We start from the raw sequence: 20914 nt of genomic DNA on the forward strand, positions 1-20914 counted from the left end.
TGCTGCTGCATCTCGGCGACGCATCGGTGTGGATGGGGGACATCTCGGCGAGTTTACAGAATAACAGCTGAGCACCCGAAGCAACATGGATATCCTGAAGTCACTGGGCCACCCGGAGGAAATATTCAACCTCTTTAAATTTAAAATGGGGGGATGCAGAACCGTCATGCCAAAGTTGGATTATGTGAGTAAACACTTCATTGCGAAAACATAGGCCTATACCAAGAAGTAAACTTGTGACATGGACATTGATGACATGGTTGCATTTGCACGTTTGCCTCATGTATCGAGTAGTACACAACGTTCTGCATTTCACAGCATCAACATACCGGCTTCATGCGGAAAACCCTCATAGGCTTATTAACAACTAGGTCTTCATGTGCTTAGTGTACACATCCTGAACCGTGATGGATTGACCTGTAAGGTGCTCCGTTTAGCACCTTAATGAGCCGATGGAACCGGAGTCAGTAATTGGACTGTCAAATGATCTGTGCTCACTCATGTGTCGCTGGCTCAGATAGAGAGATGACCATTGAGTTGGGATTTAGGTTATATAATAAGCTTGGAGGGCTCAGCAGCAGGGAGGGATGCTGTGCGCATGTTTGACGGCTAATCCTACTTTTTTAAAACCAATGTGAACCAGAGACAAACAGCCTGCAGCGAGTCCTCCATAGGCCTCTATTTTGATTGTCAGCACTGGACAATAATTAGCCTATATAATCCATACATCTCATCCGAGAAGAATAGGTCACTGTCAACAATGGCAGTGTTGGATTGGCGTATATACTGTATAAAATGCTACAAAAATGTATAAGATCAGGCAGTTCCCCAGTAGATGGCATGTTGTTACACGTCTGTTGCTCACGTTATGCACCTTAAATTATTGCTTTACCTTTAGTGCCACAGTGACAGACTAACATAGGTGCCACTACTACAGTGTCAAATATATTGTTTGTAGCTGTTAAACAAGCATTGACCTGTTTCTGAGACCATTTTGTGACCTGATGGGCTAAATTACAGTGTTGGGAAGGTTACTTGTGAAATGCTACAGATTTGTAGTTAAGTAACTATTTTAATGATTTCGTCAAGGTATTGTAACTTATTACATTTGAATACTTTTTGATTACTTTTCTAACAAATGTACTGAACTGGGCAATAAAGCTGAAAAGTCCTAAAACTTACATTTAAAGCAGGCAGTGTAAACTTCACATCAACATTGATTTGATTACAATCAAACTTTTATTAAAAGTTCTTTAATATGAATTCAAAACAAGTCACTGGTATGTAGATGGCAAACAAACTGACTACAATAAAGGAAACATATAACCAAGTCCACATTCAGACAGGTGGAGAATGTGAGTTGGATCTGACACTATTTTCTGTGACAAGTGCTTTTTTAACACCTGTAATTTTCACAACAGTTTGCATTAGACAAGCAATCTGTGACTGTGACAACTGTACCATCAAGTTACCAAACCAGACTGTAATACCATATTGTGTAATACTCTCTAACACTACATTGTAAATAGTCACTTGAACTTCTGCTAAACTCCATAGACCCCAAGACTGTATACATCCGCTGTTGAAGTCTAGAGCAGAGACTTTCAACATGGACCCTCCAGTTGAGTGTGTTATCAATATGAACTTGAGGTATTTGTAAATATTGATTTTAACAAAAAGAAAAGTACAAGCAGCAGAATGAATGTTATATTCTACATATAAGCTTTTTACCAAACAAAGTCAGATTTAACCCCATTGTAATCACCAACATCTTGATTAGTAACTGTTTCTCCTTGACTGTAACAGATTACAGTTATATTCATTTTATAATTTAAGTACCTAACACTGTTACATGTAATTAGTTATTCCCCAAACACTGCTTATCAGGTGAATTAATGCAGACATCATATAGTCTGTTTGTTTGCTGTTACCAAACCTGTTCTATTTGGTCAGCAGATCATCAGTATTTACATCACCTTTTAGCGCAGCAGGGATCAGCAATTAGATTCAACCTGGCACCAGTTTTGAGTCATAGTTCAAATGAATTAATTTAATAATATAATTGATAGATGAAACAAGCAAATATAATTTCCCCATTAGTAAGTAAAGGACTTATATCAACACAAATCTGGCAGAAATGACTGAAAATGCCTCCTCTGTGTTACACTACGAGCTATAGATGTAGTATATTTGCTATCTATCCATAGCTGATTTGTAAAAAGTAGACCTATCCGTTTTGATGTAAACTACGAAAGTAAACAGTGTAGCTTTCTTCAGAGGCTAAACGATTTTTTTGGAGGGCCAGATTTGGCCCACCACTGCTACACAAAGATGAAAACAATTGATGTCAGGTCAGGTCACAGATTTTAATGTAATATCTGTGCATCCATCTGTCATTCCCACGGTCTCCCACCAGGTGTCAGCAGACACTGTCGTAGCTTGCAGCATACTTCCCTAAACAGCTCGAATCGCTCCTTTTTGATTGTTGTTTTGCTTGCTCTATGTCAATACGAGACTGGAGTAAAGATGATAGTATTTTAAATGCAGTCCACTGGAAACCTAAAAGACGTCACTCCAGGCCAAATTATTTCTGCATGTGAGGCAAGATTTATACAATAAGATTTGCAGATAAATATCTTCACATTGGCTCATATGTTTCCCGTTTAAGACCCTCTGGCTTCGCTCTGGTGCTTGCGACCCTTGTAACGTAAGTTTTATGTGCGCACGTCTCGTTCAAATGCAGATAGTTTCCCTGCAACAAGTAGATGTTGAAACGCAGCAGAGTTGTTTGGGGTAGAGGTGGGAGTGTCTGTGCATGGTGTTGTGTCAGACTTATCAGCTGATCTACAAACACTCTGGACAGAGCGCGCTCACATACACAGTTCGCACGCGCTATTTGGAGATCAGTGGCGCGCTTCACTGAGCTCGTGCGCTTTTCAACGTCCTCCCCAAAGTGTTTTTTCACCTCCCTCGACCCCTCAACCAGCTTGTCCTCTACATGGACTGTGCGTTGGGAGTCTCTCCTCCACCCACCGAGGCGTCCAAATGGTCGGCGTCGTTTCATAGCTGCAGTGTCTCTGGTGCTGCGGGCCTGTTTTTCGCATGGCCGGAGCTTGCTGCAAGTGTCAAGTCTCTTTAACCGTGTTCAAGCGCTCTCTCTCGGTGGCGCCGCGGGGCTCTGGGTCCGCTGCACGATCGCTCCTACCGGGCTGGAGGATGGCGGAGCGGGGCCTGCAGGAGGCCGCCCGACCCTCCAGCGCCCTAAGACCCGCAGGCTTATACCGACACACGGTCTTCTCTTATCTCTCCTGCCAGGAGTCCATGAGCGACAGCCTGCGGACCTGCTACCTGTACCTGAACCAAACCAGCCGGAGTTTTGCAGCTGTGATTCAAGCGCTGGACGGAGAGTTAAGGTGAGTAAAGCTGCATCATGGCTGTTTGTTGGTCTGAGTCCAGGTGAGGGGTGTGTCTGCAGGCATGTTGCTTTCATAAGTGCACAACTCTGGGGCGTTGGCTGGGGTAGCTCTTCCCCTCCCTGTAGCACTTCCCTATGGAAGTTGTGGTAAATAAAACACACGCTTTCTCAAGGTGGGCTTCACATACTTTCTCTAATAAAACATCTAAAAGCAAAAATCTTATCAGATGGGGGTCTGTAATCTAATTAGTCAGTAGTAGTCAGTTTAGGGGTCTTGTATGCGAAAAGGTTAAGGAACCACTGGTTTAAACTAGTCAGTAGCACTGACTAGACCAGTTGTTCCCAATCTGGAGGTCGGGACCCCCACAAGGGGTGGCTGCAGACATTTGAATATGTAACCCTTAACTTTAACAGACATTTTTCACTGTTCTCTGACATTTTATGGACACAATGAATAATCATGACAATGTGTGACAGGTAGAATTAGCTTAATTTGAAGTATTCACAGGCCAGTTTAGTAATCACTGGACTAGACTTGTTTGCATTAGTCTCATTAGAAAAAAAAAGTTCATAATTGCACATGTGATGTACATGGACATATTTCCTTTGGCGTTGCAGTAAAGTCTAACAGCACAGCTATGCATGGCTTTAAAAATAGATGGCATGTGTTTGTGTGTCAGAATGAATGAACTGTACATACATTTGCACTGAAACACATAAGGAAAAGATACCTTATCAATCCAACCACAGCCAACTTTGTCAATAGACCAGAATGCATTGCAGTGCACGGCTGACCCAAGCCTCTTAAAGGACTGAGTGAAAACAGTTCAAACACACATCAGTTTCTTCACTGTATTAGTTTACTTATTTTATTGGAGGACTCTAATCTCTGTCAATTACAGTACCTACCAAGGAAAGAAGTTGTTTTAGATAAAGTTTTAGGACAGTATACAGTAAACTATGGAAGTTAAGGCTGCAATTAACAATAACTTCATTTATCAAATAATCAAAATGTTCTCTTAATCTGCTAATTATTTACTGTCAGAAAATAGTGCAAAATATTTATCACAACTTCTTAGAGCCATGGGTGACTTCTTCAAATTGAGTCTTTTGCAGTCAACACACACAATAATATAAAAAAAGTGAAGCAAGAAATCCATTAATTTGAAAAACTGGAACTAATCATAACTTTTGTTTATGACGTAAACAATAAAACAGTCAAAATTATTGCAGATTAGTTTTCTGTTTATCTATTATGAATTAATTGATCATTACTTTCAGTTCTAGTAACACTCACTAATTATAAACAGATCCTGTGTAGAAACAGAAGATACAAGGATTGTGTTTAGGATTGACCTGCAGCAAAAGTTCAGCGGAAACTGCTAATGTTACAGACAGGCGTGTCTGCTGCTGCTGCTGCTGCTGCTGCTGCTGTGTGTCCAATTTAAGACCACTGTACAGGTCAGAGCTGTCCAGGTCAGAGCTGTCAGTACAGAAATGGCAGCTGTTTGTAAACACACACATATTAGTCAGTGTGTGTAATTTATATATCCCCGGTCAAAGGGAATCCTCTAAATATAGGCTGACCTGATCTACCGAGTCCTCCTTGACACACATACTATTTTTGTCACTGTAAATCAGTGACAAGGCAACTTTTCAGTCCGCTTTCACACACTCAGCTAAAAGATTTCTGAGTCATGTTTTAATATTCTCATCCCCTGTCTCCTGTCTCTATGATGCAGACATGCAGTTTGTATTTTCTACCTGGTCCTGCGGGCACTGGACACAGTGGAGGATGACATGAGCATCCCTCTGGACAAGAAGGTACCCATGCTGAATGATTTCCACACCTACCTCTACCAGGATGAGTGGAGTTTCAGTGAGAGCCAGGAGAAAGACCGGCAGGTTCTGGAGGATTTCCCCACGGTCAGTAGCTAGGCAGTAATACACAGTGAAATATTACGTACATTTTTAGTTTAAAGTAGTTTCCTAATTTCTATGATGGAATGGGACTGAAAAGTCTTTATAAAAAACAGTTCACAAAGAAGAATAAAAACCTTTATCTCTCAGATAAAAGTTTGTGATAAGTGAGTAAATATAATCGGCATGTGTCTTTGTAATTCAGATATCACTGGAATTCAGAAACCTTGCTCTTGAGTACAGAGATGTCATCTCAGATATCTGCCACCGTATGGGAGTAGGAATGGCCGAATTCCTGGAGAAGAAAGTAGGATCCATGAAGGAGTGGGACCAGGTGAATATTAGCTTAGCTTTTTGTTACCGTTATGTTAGAAGAGTATAACAAATGAGTGATATAAATTACACAAACACACACAAAGAGGTTTATGCAGCCTGTGCTGGCTGTAGCTTTAGACATAAATAAGTAAACTGGCCAATTAGAGCAGAGATCCAACACAAGATATGTTAAGTGGTAACAGAATACTATTGTTTTGTCTTGTAAGTCTTTGACTTTGTGGAAAACGGTCTGAAATCTAAAGAGAATAGGTATGTAAAGTGAGTTTGAAAGTAAGCAATCATTTGCCCATCTGCACTGTCACAGATATGATAATTTCAGCCTCATTCTGTTAAAATAATTTCATTTTAATCTTACTGGTAGCTCAACTTACTTTGCACAGCAGAATGTGTGGCTTCATTTAAGCCCAACACACAGACACACATTTAATACTGTAAAACTGTACACTAACTGTAAGCTTTTCGAAGTATTTTTATTGCTTCCTCATGTCATGAAAGCTCATGCTATGTTGTTTTTATTTTCCTCTGTGCAGTATTGCCACTATGTGGCAGGGCTGGTCGGCATCGGACTGTCTCGCCTCTTCTCCGCGTCTCAGCTCGAGGACCCTGAGGTGGGGCGTGACACCGAGCTGGCCAACTCCATGGGACTGTTCCTCCAGAAGACCAACATTATCCGAGACTATCTGGAGGACACACAAGAGGGGCGTGCTTTCTGGCCACAAGAGGTAGGAACGTGCTCTGGTGTGAGTGAGTTTGTTTTTTCTTCATGTCTGACCTGAGCCCACAGGTATGTAGTACGATAGTGAAAGAAAATACACATGAATGATGTGATGTATGTTAAGAAAAAGAAAATTTCCAACATGTTCTTTTTTTTAAGTAAATTGAGTTTTTGCTTTGCATTGTTTGCTATTTTATGAGTTTATCCACATTTTGTCCACATGCAATGTTTTGTGTGTAAATGTCTCTTCTCGCTCCCTGTGCAGGCGTGGAGCCAGTTCGCAGGTCGCCTGGAGGACTTGGCTCAGCCAGAGAAGTTGGAGTCGGCTCTGTCCTGCCTCAACCTGCTGGTCACTGATGCTCTGCGCCACGTCCCAGATGTCATCACCTACCTGTCCCGCCTGCGGAACCAGAGCGTCTTCAATTTCTGTGCCATTCCACAGGTATAGATGCAGGTTTATGCTTTGTCTGTTATCTTTAGGTTAGTTTTTCTGAGTTGAAAAATTCTGCTCCAAGACAAGCTTTAATTTAATATAAATCAATCTGTTTAATTTTTAGATTAGTAATTTTATCTTTTTATAAAATATCTGAAATGGGAAAAAATTATAACTATAATTTCCAAGAGGCGATGGCGAATCTCCAAATAGTTTGTTTTGTCAGACTAACAGTTGAAAATATTCACTTTACAGTGACTTAAAGCAGATAGACTTTATACGTTGGCAGATATAACCAGCAAGTGTACTCAACAACTAACTGGTTATCAATCATTAATTTATTTCATTTCCTGCCACTTAATCATGATATTTCTCTGCTGACCAGGTGATGGCAATAGCGACACTATCTTTGTGCTACAACAACCCATTGGTGTTCCAGCGAGTAGTAAAAATCCGAAAGGGACAAGCTGTCACACTCATGATGGAGGCCACCAACATGAGAGCTGTGCAGACCATCATCACCCAGTACAGCCAGGAGGTGAGTGTGTGCTGTCTCGCTGAAATCATATTGGTGCCCTTCAGCACAATCAACCTTGTTTTTCTCTCCCCTGCAGATTCTACAGAAGGTCTCCCTCACTGACCCGTCACGGGACAAGACCCTGCACATCCTGGCGCTAATCCGAGAGAAGTCCGCCCTGTCACAGTCGAGCCTCCCCTCCAGGACCCACCACCTTTCACCCATGTACCTATCTGCTGCCATGCTGCTCGCCGCTCTCAGTTGGCAGTACCTCAGCACCACTGCAGCACAGGCGCAGGGTACCAACGACATGCAGGGACAGTGAATCACTCTTCACTTCTCCTGGGGCCCACAGACTTAGAAAGCCCCATGGCTTCTCTGGATGTCCGGTTGCCCTCTGACAGGAGGAATCTGAAGCACTTCTTCCCACCTTCACCCTCTTTATTATGGCTGTCTCAGGACCATGGACATATTAACTCTAGACTATGGAGGGTCACTTGTAGCAGGCTGGTCACATGATAGTTTGTTTGACAGTGATTTGTCGTAGTCCATCCTACAACTGGATACATTATTTACACACAGTTTTGTGTGGTTATATTCACCAGCATAAATGACACATTGAAACAATTCAGGGCGTTTTGTTGTTGTTGTTGTTTATGTTCAAAAAGTTTTCCTTACTTTTTTTGATTGATTTGTTTGAAACATTTTGTCCCTTTTTGTTTGAATTGAGTGAAATTATTCAGTATATTTGAATATTTCAGGGCAGAAATTAATAGTTAAATTTTCTCAGTTAAGTGGTCTCAAATGTTGAAATGCAAAAAAAACACAAAACTGCCCATTTTATGATTTTTTGGGGAACACAGTCACGAAACTTCACTAAGCTTTTGCTTATCATTTTGTCTCTCATCTTAGTTTTCATATTTTTTCATGTCATGTCAAAGTTAGCTAAATATTCCATTTCTCATGTTTCTATAGGACAAACACTTTAATAAAAGAACTGTTACAGTAGTGCACTTCAAGCATTTGCACTGTATATTAGCATACATAGTGTGGACATCATCCACTCATTTTTGTTCTTTGTGTCAACCCTTTTCTGTCTTCTGTCTGCTTCTGTTTCAACTCTTTGTACTTTGAAAAAGTGGAAAGAGGAAAAGGACGGTGAAATTCCAAGGTAGTTTTATTTGACATGGACTGGTTAAATTAATACGGGAGAACAAATATGTTGAACAAATGTAATTTCTGACACATTTGATGTCAGAGAAATGCATATTGAGACTGCTAGCAAAGTGTCCTTAACACAGCTTTGGTGAGTAGAAAGGCTAGCACAGAGTAACCTTGAACAGAACCAAAGGAGAGCTACAAACATTGCTATGTAATGTGAAATGTTGATTTGTACATATTTGAACTAAGGAAATAAACTATCTGAAAGTTGATTGTGCAGCCATGTTTTGGTTTACAGTCTGTTACTTTAAATGGAATTAAACTTGGATCATGGTGGAGGATTTTATTGATTCCAGACAATAAATGTATCCTCCTTCCTTCCGTCTGTTTTACAGAACAGGTTCAATGTTCATATAATGTGCTGTGCTTTGTTTTTTTAGTTGGTTATATTTGTGGATATGAACAAAGTCATACATAAAACAAATCATGAAGGGGAATGATTCATAAAGTAACAGGTAAAAATCCATATTTGTCAGTTATTGCTGCTATATAAGATGTTGCCAGGTCATACTTTACTTTTAAAAGCACCTGCCAACCTTTGAAAGACAATTTGTCACATGAGATAAAAACTGACGATGCATTTGTCAAACAGACATGTGACTAGATCACTTGTGGCTCATAAAAAGGACAGAAAGAAGCGAAAAGACTGATGCTTTGCATAGTGTGAGATACAGTACGGATGTCAAGTGAAGCAACAGAAGCACAGGTAAACAAGAATAAGTAATAATGTTTTACTTTATGTTCATTTGCTAACAATTTAAGGTCTTTACAGGCACTTTGTTTCAGTAAGATCTTTCTCTTTTGTTTTTCATTTATGATATGATTCAATTTTATAGTCTTGATGTCAGTAACTGTTATTAAACCCACAAATGTGAACTTCAGCTGAAGTTCTGATTTTATTCCTGATGGTTTTATAAATAACTAGTAATAGGGTACATCTCTTACTTTTTGGGATCCTCCTTGACTAAAAAATGTGGCTGTAGTTTAGACTACTTCAACTGTTATCACAAATACCAATAAGCTATATAATATTCCAAAAGTCAGTGTTGGAAGATGTTGCACTTTATAGCACAACATTTCTGAAGTAAAAACACAAATACATACAGTAAATAAGTAACATTACCTGCTGAATATATTGCAACCTGTAATTGTTTTGTGCTTGTGTATCAAGCATAAGCAGGTCTGTCTTTAAATTATGTAATTTGAATTAATTTCATGTGAAAGTATTTGTGAGCCCACTGTTTTTATTTTAAACTATATTTGCTTAATTTGGGTATTGTTAGAACAATGAGGAAATACTAGCTAAAATCATTTCAAAATGTTGAGAAGAGACTAGGTGATCACTCTATAGGTGGCTTACTGACTGCAGTCTGTTTTGCAGGATGTATAGACTTACCCTCCTCTGTGCAATTGTGACGGTCTCCATTGCCTCGGCTCAGCCCCACCTCCATCTTCTCTCCTCAGAGATGGTCAACTTTATAAATAAGGCCAACACCACCTGGAAGGTGTGACAATCTTTTCGTTTTCATGGGGTTAACTACATGTCTGCTTTCCCAATCTCTGATCTTACTCTATTGTATGTGATCTCTCCCTACTTTTGCAGGCTGGGCAGAACTTCCATAATGTTGATATGAGCTATGTGAAAGGACTGTGTGGCACAATACTGAATGGACCCAAGCTGCCAGAGGTGTAAGTTTAAACCACAGTGCTTTACACACCATTTTATGAGGTGTTTATTTATTTATGTTTTTATGTGCCATCTCTCACACACCCAATCAGGTGACAATCAGCAGCTTTTTCTTATCTGCAGTGCTCAGTGACTGTTTTCTCTTTTTCAGGCTTCACAACATTGAAGGCATAAACCTGCCAGACAGCTTCGACTCGCGCAAGCAGTGGCCCAACTGTCCCACAATCCAGCAGATCAGAGACCAGGGTTCCTGTGGGTCCTGCTGGGTAAGAGACACAATACTCATCAGAGTAGATTTTTTTGAGTTTAGGGGAACACAAAGATAAATTAGGTGGATTTTAGAATCACCATATGTTTCCTCTTTGACTTCCTGCAGGCCTTTGGGGCAGCTGAGGCAATATCTGACAGATTATGCATCCACAGCAGTAGCAAGGTCTCTTTGGAAATCTCAGCTGAAGATCTACTGACCTGTTGTGATGAATGTGGCATGGGGTGAGTGTCAGTGTTACATAGTCAGTTTCAAAGTGTGTGTGTTAATGTTAATGAACTTGTCCTGAGAAAAAAGAGGGCATTCAATAGGGCAGGGAGAGTAATAAATAACACTTGTGAAATATTTATGTGCATGTGGTTGCAGCTGTTCTGGTGGTTTTCCCTCTGCTGCTTGGGAATTCTGGGTAAAGAAAGGGCTTGTGACTGGAGGCCTGTATAACTCCAAAGTAGGTAAGTTAATCACAAACGTGAGTTAGATTAAGTCCATGTTGTTTTTCGGAGAATAGAGTCATTCATGGGGATTGTGTGTGCAGGTTGCAGGCCCTACACCATTGCTCCCTGTGAGCATCATGTGAACGGGACTCGTCCTCCATGTCAAGGTGAACAGGACACTCCTAAGTGTGTGCAGCTCTGCATTGATGGATACTCACCATCCTACCAGAAGGACAAACACTTAGGTAAATAGAGTGTGTCGAAGCTTTTGTATCATGTCTTGTCTTTTTTCTGTAATTGTTTTCTTTCTCCCTGTCTTCAGGCAGACGCTCGTACGCTGTCCCATCCCAGCAGGAACAAATCATGACAGAGTTGTACAAGAATGGGCCTGTGGAGGCAGCTTTCTCTGTCTATTCAGATTTCCTGCTGTATAAGACCGGTGAGGCTCATATAGTTCATACTGAATGTACACAAACTTTAGTTTCACACCTTAGTTTCTACAAATACAGTACTGAAGAGCTAAATTCAGCATTTCACAAGAAAAAAGAAATAAGAGAGCAGTACGAAAAGTCAATTTTCTTAGCCATGCAAATGGTTAGTCAGACTACTTTAGTCAGTCACCACTTTTGTCCATTAATTGCCATGAAATTTTGTATACACATGCCCCCTTCAGGATGAATTGTAATCAGTTTGGTGACCTCCTGACATGTCCTCTAGCACCATCGTCAGGTCAAAATGTAAACTTAAAAAACCTGAAAATGTAATAAAATGCAATATAAATATCCAGTGCAACAGACAAATACCTGCAAAACCAAGGGCAGACCTATCAGCCCCATCTGTACATTGTGTTTAGTGCTACTTAGTAAATGTTAGCATGCTAACATGCTAAATTAAGATGTTGATATCTTTGATATCAGCATGTATAAATATAATCTCACAGTCAGTCAATTCTGTTTGTACAGCCCAGTATCACAAATCACAAAATTTTACCTCAAAGGTCTTTACAATCTGTGCAGCAATACAATATACTCTATTCCTAGACCCTCGATTCGGATAAAGACCAGAAACCACAGTAAGACACACAATATATTGTTGTGTGTACACAAATTACAGAAATACTGAATAGAAAAATAGGATGACAAAGTTATCGATAGATAAGTAACATGTTAAGAATCTGATCATGAGGATGTTAAGCATCTTCCAGGTGCCACCAACCAGATACAGACCCTTAATTAAGGGACCTCCATCAGCTTTGAGACCTGGAAAGAGGACATATACTCATACAGACGGGGGAAAACTCAGGGCTGCTATATGCCTTTAAACCCTTGTTGTTTTCTTTCTTCAATTGTCTTGTCTTGTGAGTTCTCAGATTTCTCAAATCTTAGATGCTGGAGCTACTTGAATGCACCACCAATCTAACAGCTCAGTTTTGAAAATCTTTGGTCAACAGGTTAAAAATGGAAACAAAACCAACAACAACACTATTATCCATGAAAGTTTTGAGCTGTGTATTTAATGTTGCTACAGGTGTGTACCAGCATGTGACAGGGGAAATGCTGGGCGGTCATGCCATCAAAATCCTGGGCTGGGGGGAGGAGAATGGGACACCTTACTGGCTGGCTGCAAACTCCTGGAACAGTGACTGGGGAGACAAAGGTACCACATTAACAGAGATTAACAGTGGACTTCATGTTTCTAGATCAACAGTGAGAATGACATGTTGAAGAAGAGTTTCTCTCAAATCATGTTCTCCTGTGTTCCCATTTAAGGTTTCTTCAAGATCAAGCGTGGAAACGATGAATGTGGTATTGAGTCAGAGATGGTAGCAGGAATCCCACTCAACTAGATGAAATGAGTCCTGGCCGCAGACGACTGTCAAATCAATCAAGATACATTCAAATGAAGACCGCATTCTGTGACAGAATTGGCTTTTGCTTTTTAAAGATAATTGTGAAGGAGTGAATTGCACTCTGCAATTGGTGAAAAAAAACCCCAAACCCCTTGTTTTCTTCATTATTGTTCTAAATAAACTACTATATTCACATACAGGTTTAGTTTTGTTTCAGCCAACATATTTCTCTCACTGCAGTTATGAACAATAAACTGTAGCAGCCTATTTAATCTTTTCAACCATTGCAGAGTGAATTCAGTCTTAATCCAGGTCAATTTGATTCAATTCGCAAGGCACATTAAAAGACAGTAATAAATGCAAGTCGATGATAACTGAAACATTACAAACGTGACTTTTTGAGTGACACTGTGAGAAACTTCAGTTTATAAAATATCAATAATATATAGATAAATTACAAACTCTTGTTCAAATTGTTTTATCTTATTAAGAGTCCAAAACCAAAGTTTAAAAAAGCAGCAAATCTTCACAACAATACTTTTTTGGGGGCATTTTCTACATGAAATATTACTGAAGTGATTAATTAATTATTAAAATGGTTATTCTAGACCAACGGTTCCCAAGGTGGGGTCATTCACAGGTTTTCAGGTGGTCCCCAGCAAAAAGGGGAATAATTCATTTTCACTATAATTCCATCCATAAGTAACACAACGACTGAATGTGTGACTATTTTGGTCATGGGTTTCACACACTTTCTGTAGTAAAACATCTAAGAGCAACATTTCTATCAGATGTGGGGCCGTGGTCTAATTTGTGTCGGTTTAGAGGTTCCATGTGATGAAAAAGTGTGAGAAGCACTGACCTACAGTATTTACTGTGTTGGATGTAGTGGCTGTATCCTCCAGGTGGAGGTGGTGTAGGACGAGCAGAGCAGCTGCTGTGTGAAGGTGTTTGACGGGAATAAGAAGGTGTTGCAGCAGTGATGGAGCTGCTCTGTTTCAAAAAGATGTGATGTTTGAGTGTGTGTGTTGTGACAGCAGTTTATTGTTGGGTGTACAGAGTGTAAAAAGACTGGGTCCCGCTGTATTACTCAGGCTGCACTACAGCGTCTATTCACAGGCGCGATCCCACTACTGAGCGGCACGGGGGCTTTAACCTGCTCCGTTTCCGACCTGGGCCGGTGCACCCCTCCTTAGACGACCTGGTAGTCCCGGGCTCCCCCGGGAGCACCATATCGATACCGAACTTAGTGCGGACACCCGATCGGCATAGTCCGCTGCAGCTCAGAGCTCCTGAGCTCAAACGATCCGCCAGCCTCAGCCTCCCGGTAGCTTGGATTACAGGCGCGCGCCACCGCACCCGGCAAGCAGCACCCACACTCACAGGGGTTTTGACTGCTGCTCATGTGACGTCACCGTGACGCAAAGCTACAGCTGTGGTGATGAAGAAGAGGAATAATTTACAAAGGTGATAAAACATGAGTGAGCCTGTTTGTAGTGATCAGACTCTGTAGATTATGATTATATTATCGTCAAAGTCTCACTGTGCTGCTGCTACAAACTGCTGTGGATAAAGAGTAACCAGAATACACATCATCATCATCATCATCATCAGCCAGAGCCACACAATCAAAACAAGTCACAATATCTTCATTTTAATCACTTTTTCAAAATTATTCACAAAAAAGACAAACAAAGCGAAACCAAAGTAAAACTGACAACACACAACATGAAACTGTCAGATTTCTGCTCTGATTCGACTCAAAAACTACATTAACTGACCGAGAAAACTATGAATAAAACACACCACGAGGGTTTTGATGTGTTCACAAAATGATGGTTCAACTTGGGAAATTAACCCCACTTCTCAACAATCAATAAGTCAAGTCAAATGCACATTTCATACAAAGTGATCTCAGTGTGCTTTAAACACAACACATGAACAAAAATACACATACAAAATAATACTTATTTAATAAAAAACACAAACTCATAAAAATAATGAATCCCCTGTTCGTCCAACCAAACATACCCAGACATACAGCATGTCTGAGTAACACACACACACACACACACACACACGCACACACGCACACACACACACACACACACACACACACACACACACACACACACACACACACACACACACACACACACAGTGATGGAGGCACTACAGGCCTGAAAGAACAGGCAGGTCTTTAACCTGCTTTTAAAAAGATGACACAGTTGTGGTTCATCTCATATCATCAGTCAGTTTGTTCCAGAGAGTAGGCCCATCACGACTGAACACACCTTCACCAGATCCACTTCTGATCATGGGTACAGTTAGGAGACCAGTGTCTGATGGTCTGAGGACTCTGGAGGGTTTGTGAGCAGTGAGTGGATCAAAGATGTATGAAGGATCTCGACCATTGAGTGATTTGTAAAGAGTTAACAGTAGCTTTCAAATCAAGTATGTGTTTTATCAGAAGTCCGTGAAACGATAAGTATAGGAGTAATATGTTCAGCTTTTCTGGTCCGTGGTCTAATTTGTGTGGGATCAGGGGTCCATGAGGTGAAAAAGTGTGAGAAGCACTGACTTACAGTATTTACTGTGTTGGATGTAGTGTCTGTGTCCTCCAGGTGGAGGTGGTGTAGGACGAGCAGAGCAGCTGCTGTGTGAAGGCGTTTGAGTGAAATAAGAAGGTGATGCAGCAGTGATGAAGCTGCTGTGTGTCTTAAAGATGTGAGATTTGAGCGTGTGTGTTGTGACAGCAGTTTATTGTTGGGTGTACAGAGTGTAAAAAGACTGGGTACCGCTGTATTACTCAGGCTGCACTACAGCGTCTATTCACAGGCGCGATCCCACTACTGAGCGGCACGGGGGCTTTGACCTGCTCCGTTTCCGACCTGGGCCGGTGCACCCCTCCTTAGACGACCTGGTAGTCCCGGGCTCCCCCAGGAGCACCATATCGATACCGAACTTAGTGCGGACACCCGATCGGCATAGTCCGCTGCAGCTCAGAGCTCCTGAGCTCAAACGATCCGCCAGCCTCAGCCTCCCGGTAGCTTGGATTACAGGCGCGCGCCACCGCACCCGGCAAGCAGCACCCACACTCACAGGGGTTTTGACTGCTGCTCATGTGACGTCACCGTGACGCAAAGCTGCAGCTGTGGTGATGAAGAAGAGGAATAATTTACAAAGGTGACTGGCCTCTACTTTTGTTGTGACAGCAGTTTATTGTTGGGTGTACAGAGTGTAAAAAGACTGGGTCCTGCTGTATTACTCAGGCTGCACTACAGTGTCTATAGTAGACAGAGGAGTATCATGCTTTCATGAGTCAAAAGTCATAAGGCCAGTCTAAAAACTAAAGAAGGTAAGAAAAAGTGCAAGGATGAAATTTTAAGTGTGAGAGACAGGATACAAAGACAATGATAAACTTGTCAATTAAGATAAGATAAGATATTCCTTTATTAGTCCCACAATTGGGAAATTTGCAGCAGCAGGTGGACAGTAAAATAGAAGAGCAGCAATAACAAAACAATAAGAACAATAATAGTAAATATATAGCCAAATAAAAATAACCGTGACATTATTTACGAGAGTAATACTGGTATTGAGAGATGATATTGTTATTGCACAGATTAAAGTGAAATAATTATATATGTTTATTATATGTATATTGCGTGCAATTGAAATGAGGTATATGCAACAGAAGTTGATCTGATGTTAATAGACAGGATTCATAGTCTGTGGTCCACACTCCTAAACAGAAGGTGGCAGTAATGCACACATAAGTCTGTGATGCTGAGGGCGGACCATTGACTGGACTTTGACATTGCAGCTCCTCTTCAAACGCGCTGTAAGGCAATAAATAGGAAATAACACTGAGGGACACATCCTTTATGACCTACGTTGCTTTCCGTAGTGGGGAAATTGGGTAGAAGGTCATAAACAATAATAGAAGAAGAGTTTTTAGGAAATCAAATTACTATTGGTCGCATAAAATGAGAAGAAATAAATAGTTCCTTCAAAGCCTGTCGTGGTATTTTGTACAGCAGTGTAATAGACGATTAGATAATGTATCATTATTAAATGTGAGGTGACACCGTAAACAGATACGGTGTTTTCAACATCATCTGCGGCTGTGAGCTCACTAACCAGGAAGCGGCAGCTCCTGTTCCGGAGAAAACACACCTGTGAAATAAGATCTCGGAGGTGGATACCTGCTTCCACCTTCTGTCCGAGCCGATGGGACGACCCGGAGTAACGGAGCGTCTGTAGATCTCATCCGTAACGTTAGACGGTGGTGATGAAGGCAGGTTGCCGCCGGGAACTAACCACACGTCTCTCTGTCAGCTGTCTGTCCCGTTGTGTCGGTCTAATTTAACATTATCATCACGTCAGATTTGCGGCTTTAGCTTTTTTATTACAGCTGCTTTAGGTCGTTGCCATGCTGTTGTCACATTTGGAGGTATGGAGAACATGTTGGGAGTGTGTTTCCAGACCTTACACAGTGCTCCTCTGCTCCCTCACGGCCGCACTGTACTATCAGTGGAGCCGCAAGAGCCAGGTCAGTCTCCGCTAGACTGAACAGCACCGTCCACTCTGTTCTGTTCTGTTTAATTTCTCCTTTCTTATTTAATTCAGTTTTTAAAAAGAAATCATATCCTGTTCAACTTTATTTTATTTTTTAGTACATCTTTCCCACTTCCCACCTTCACCTTTTGTTTTGGGTGGTTGCACTGTTTCAATAATGACAAAATCTAAGATGAGCTATAGGCTATCATAGCGATGCATGTGTGCTTTATCTTACATAATTTAAGGGCTGTAACTAATGATTATTTGCTAACAGTTAACTATGACAACCCTTATTATTCATTTAAAAGCAGCATTTGAAAGATGAATAAATATAGCATGCTATAATGCAGACATAAGCAGACATTTTACATTTCTTATTACTGTATTTGTCAACTATAACCCAGCATACAAAGCTATTATAACAGATAAAGAGATAATGAATGCTTGATAAGGTCACAGTAATCATATGTAATGATATGTTTTCATTTATAAAAAAACCCATCTAAAATGACCTGTAAATGAATGCTTAATATGCTTTGTGTATGTAATCTAATCTCTTTATTATAGTTACACACAGTGTTACTCAGTTGGTTATACACCAGTTATGGATCTTTAAAAGGAGTTGCCATTGTTGACAAATATATTATAGAAATACTTCATATTTGCTTACAACTACATTATAGTGTGTTTAAATCTACTGCTTAAAAATGATTTCAATAGGGAAATAAAATGATATGTTACAAGTTGTCGTCATTATTGATTTATCTGTTGATATAAGTAAACTATTATTCAGTCTGTAGATTATGAAAAAAACAGTGAAAAATGCCCATCACAGCTCCCCTGGCGTTGCACAATGGCTACCCACTGCTCCTAGTACCTACGATGGGTTAAATGCAGACACTGAATTTCACTGTACAACTGTATGTGTGACAAATAAAGGTTATCTTACCTCACAGTTTCCCAAAACAGTTGCAAAATCAAAAGAGATTTGATTTACAATGATATAAAACAAAAAAGTTGCAATTTCTCACAATTGAGAAGCTGGAACCAGCAAATGCTTGACACTGAAGCTTGGCTAATGAGATGATTAACACAATTTTGATTGTGTCGATTAATCAGTTAATCAGCTAATTCTTTCAGCACTTATCACGGTCAGTTTATGGTAAGAATAATACCACATTGTATGTTTTGTCTATGTCACAGTCTGCATGTTAGTAGTTGTTTTGCAGAACGCTCTACCGTTTGCTACATCACACACGTTTTTGAACCTCCATACCTCTCCGCCTCACTCATCTTGTTGTGCATGCATTCTTCAGTCTGTCACAGGTGTGAATTTAACAACCTTTTTTCCTCTCAGACACCAGCCCTGGTTTGTAGCAAGGCTTTCAGTGTGTTCCTCCACAAGCACTGTCCTGTGGTGGCTGAGAGATTCAGTCCCACTCCATGGTGCTGGGGAGGCCGGTTTCAAACCCTGGTCTGTGCCCTCATCAAGTCCAAACCTGCCGTCGCTTATCGCACGTAGGAAGAATCTTCTGTTATGATCCTCTTGCTGGCTGACAGTCATGCTTTTATCTCTTTTTTATAAAGTAACATCTACAACATTGTCCTGAACGTACTGTCCTCTCTTCTCACTTCGTCTCACAGTGAGCTCATCCGTACAGTTGATGGTGGTCAGATTTCTCTGGACTGGGTGGACAATCAGGCCAGTACGGGTTACCCAGAATCCTCGACTCGCCCCACAGTGCTGATCCTCCCTGGCCTGACAGGGAACAGTCAGCAATCCTACGTGCTTCATGCTGTTTGCCAGGCCAGCCGCCACGGCTATAGGTCAGTACATGTTGCTCGCTCGTCTCCTCACACTAGGGTCATGCTTACTTTGAATGCACTGAATTAGATTTTTACTTAATTCACTTTATACTCTCTGTCCTGATGGGTGTAACAAATTGAATTCATTTCAAATTTCAGCTAATTAATGAATTGAAGTCAATCTGTCACTGTAGAATGTTTTCTTACTTTTACTTTGAATTTATATTTGAGAAGAAAGGTTCAGTTGTTGCTGAAGCAGTTTTCATATAGCCTATTTGTTCTTTCCTAGATGTGTGGTCTTCCACAATAGAGGGTTTGGAGGGGAAGAGTTGCTTGTAAGTACAATGATTACTTAATGAATTGTAGTCCTGTCACGTAAGGTTGTGAAATTTCTGAAGTAGCTTCACATCTTTGTGCTTGTTTGCCTACTGCAGAGTCCAAATTGGTTTAACTTGTGAATGTGCAGTACTTAAATTTAGAGATGCTCTCCTAATATGAAAGTTGATCAAGTTGACCCATTTCTGCCACTGTGCATGATTGCCACTATGTGTGATTTAGATGCCAGATGTGCAAAATAACAAATATAGATTTGGAAAGAGATGTCAGTTTATAAAGGCTGCCACTGCCCCTAATTCCAAAAAATGATTAAAGGATAAAACTAAGAATGTGCTGTATTTTACCAAAACTGACAAAAATGAATCTTAAATACAGTTAGTTTGTCCTCTGCACAAACAGACTTTCATTGATGTCAAAAAAACATTTAAAAACACATTAATGATCCACACAAGTCCTCTGGGTGACATGTTTCTTTATTAGAATACACATGCTAGTTTATTTTTGAGTGAATCCCACGTACACCTTCCTGCTGCTGTAAATACTTACTAGAGCACCAAATGTGTAGGTTAATTAAAAACTACAGTGGTCCGCTGTTTTGGGAAATTACAGAGGAAAAAAATTATAATAAGTATACAAACAGTGTAGATAATTCAGAAAGTATTGAGAGATTAGGTCAGGCATTGTTGATTTGCTGACAGTAGGAAAAATATCAGCCAACTTTTAATTTAAATGTTAAAAGGCAAAAGCTGTCACTGCAGCACTGCATGTAACGCTCCTCCTCTGCTCTCCTGCCTGCTTCAGACGCCCGTTACCTACTGCGCAGCCAATACCTCAGATCTTGAGCGTGTGGTGGACCATGTCAAAGGACTTTATCCAAAAGCTCCTGTGCTTGGTGCTGGTGTGTCTATGGGAGGGTGAGTTCCATGGCTGAGAAACAGGTCTAATTTATCTTGGATTTCTTTCCTTTCTCCTGCTTTCCTTTAATCACCTTACCAATTGTTGTCATCTTTTCCTATTTTGTCTTTTTTGTGCACCTTATGCAGCATGTTACTATTAAACTACTTGGCCCGTAAGCGCACAGAGTCAGGTATGGTGGCAGGATTTACCATCTCTGTCCCCTGGGATGCGCAGAAGTCCTCTGTTTCCATGGAAGAACCGCTCAACTGGCTGCTGTTCAACAAATACCTCACCAGTGGCCTGTGTCGTGCTGTCAACAGGTCAGACAAGTGGTTCTGAATTCAGCTTTAAAAATGGTTGACGTCCATTCCAAGCTTTTAAAAAACTGTTTCTCACAGGCATAGGAAGATTCTGGAGAAAGTGGTGGATGTTGATTATGTGCTGAAGGTAAGACCCGTTCTTCACTTTTACATCTTTTAAATCTAATTTCTAATCTCCCTGATTGTCTTCCCTCTTC

General features: G+C 40.7%; 2 protein-coding genes across 3 annotated transcripts in view; both read left to right on the forward strand.

The window, feature by feature from the left end:
• Positions 1 to 8769, forward strand: fdft1 (farnesyl-diphosphate farnesyltransferase 1). Of its 2 annotated transcripts, XM_062436714.1 has the most exons (8): positions 1 to 184; positions 3316 to 3413; positions 5158 to 5341; positions 5541 to 5669; positions 6202 to 6393; positions 6652 to 6828; positions 7205 to 7357; positions 7434 to 8769. In XM_062436714.1, the coding sequence occupies exons 1-8, from the start codon at positions 86 to 88 to the stop codon at positions 7659 to 7661; spliced, it is 1260 nt and encodes a 419-aa protein (XP_062292698.1). In that variant the 5' UTR covers positions 1 to 85; the 3' UTR covers positions 7662 to 8769. The 2 variants fall into 2 exon arrangements, with proteins under 2 accessions (XP_062292698.1, XP_062292697.1); XM_062436713.1 differs by lacking the exon at positions 1 to 184 and having other exon boundaries at positions 1952 to 3413.
• The window catches only part of LOC133998074 (uncharacterized), a 25629-nt gene continuing 13313 nt past the window's right edge, over positions 8599 to 20914 (forward strand). Inside the window, 20 exon segments of the mRNA XM_062437817.1 lie at positions 8599 to 8642; positions 9939 to 10062; positions 10161 to 10246; positions 10396 to 10510; positions 10621 to 10736; positions 10879 to 10964; positions 11048 to 11191; positions 11269 to 11385; positions 12474 to 12602; positions 12716 to 12784; positions 13890 to 14122; positions 15062 to 15161; positions 15609 to 15841; positions 17062 to 17350; positions 18723 to 18876; positions 19003 to 19185; positions 19454 to 19499; positions 20302 to 20414; positions 20544 to 20717; positions 20796 to 20844. Of these exon segments, the coding sequence (XP_062293801.1) occupies positions 8599 to 8642; positions 9939 to 10062; positions 10161 to 10246; positions 10396 to 10510; positions 10621 to 10736; positions 10879 to 10964; positions 11048 to 11191; positions 11269 to 11385; positions 12474 to 12602; positions 12716 to 12784; positions 13890 to 14122; positions 15062 to 15161; positions 15609 to 15841; positions 17062 to 17350; positions 18723 to 18876; positions 19003 to 19185; positions 19454 to 19499; positions 20302 to 20414; positions 20544 to 20717; positions 20796 to 20844 (2604 nt within the window).

This window comes from Scomber scombrus, chromosome 17 (assembly GCF_963691925.1).
Source record: "Scomber scombrus chromosome 17, fScoSco1.1, whole genome shotgun sequence".
NCBI classification, from domain to species: Eukaryota; Metazoa; Chordata; class Actinopteri; order Scombriformes; family Scombridae; genus Scomber; species Scomber scombrus.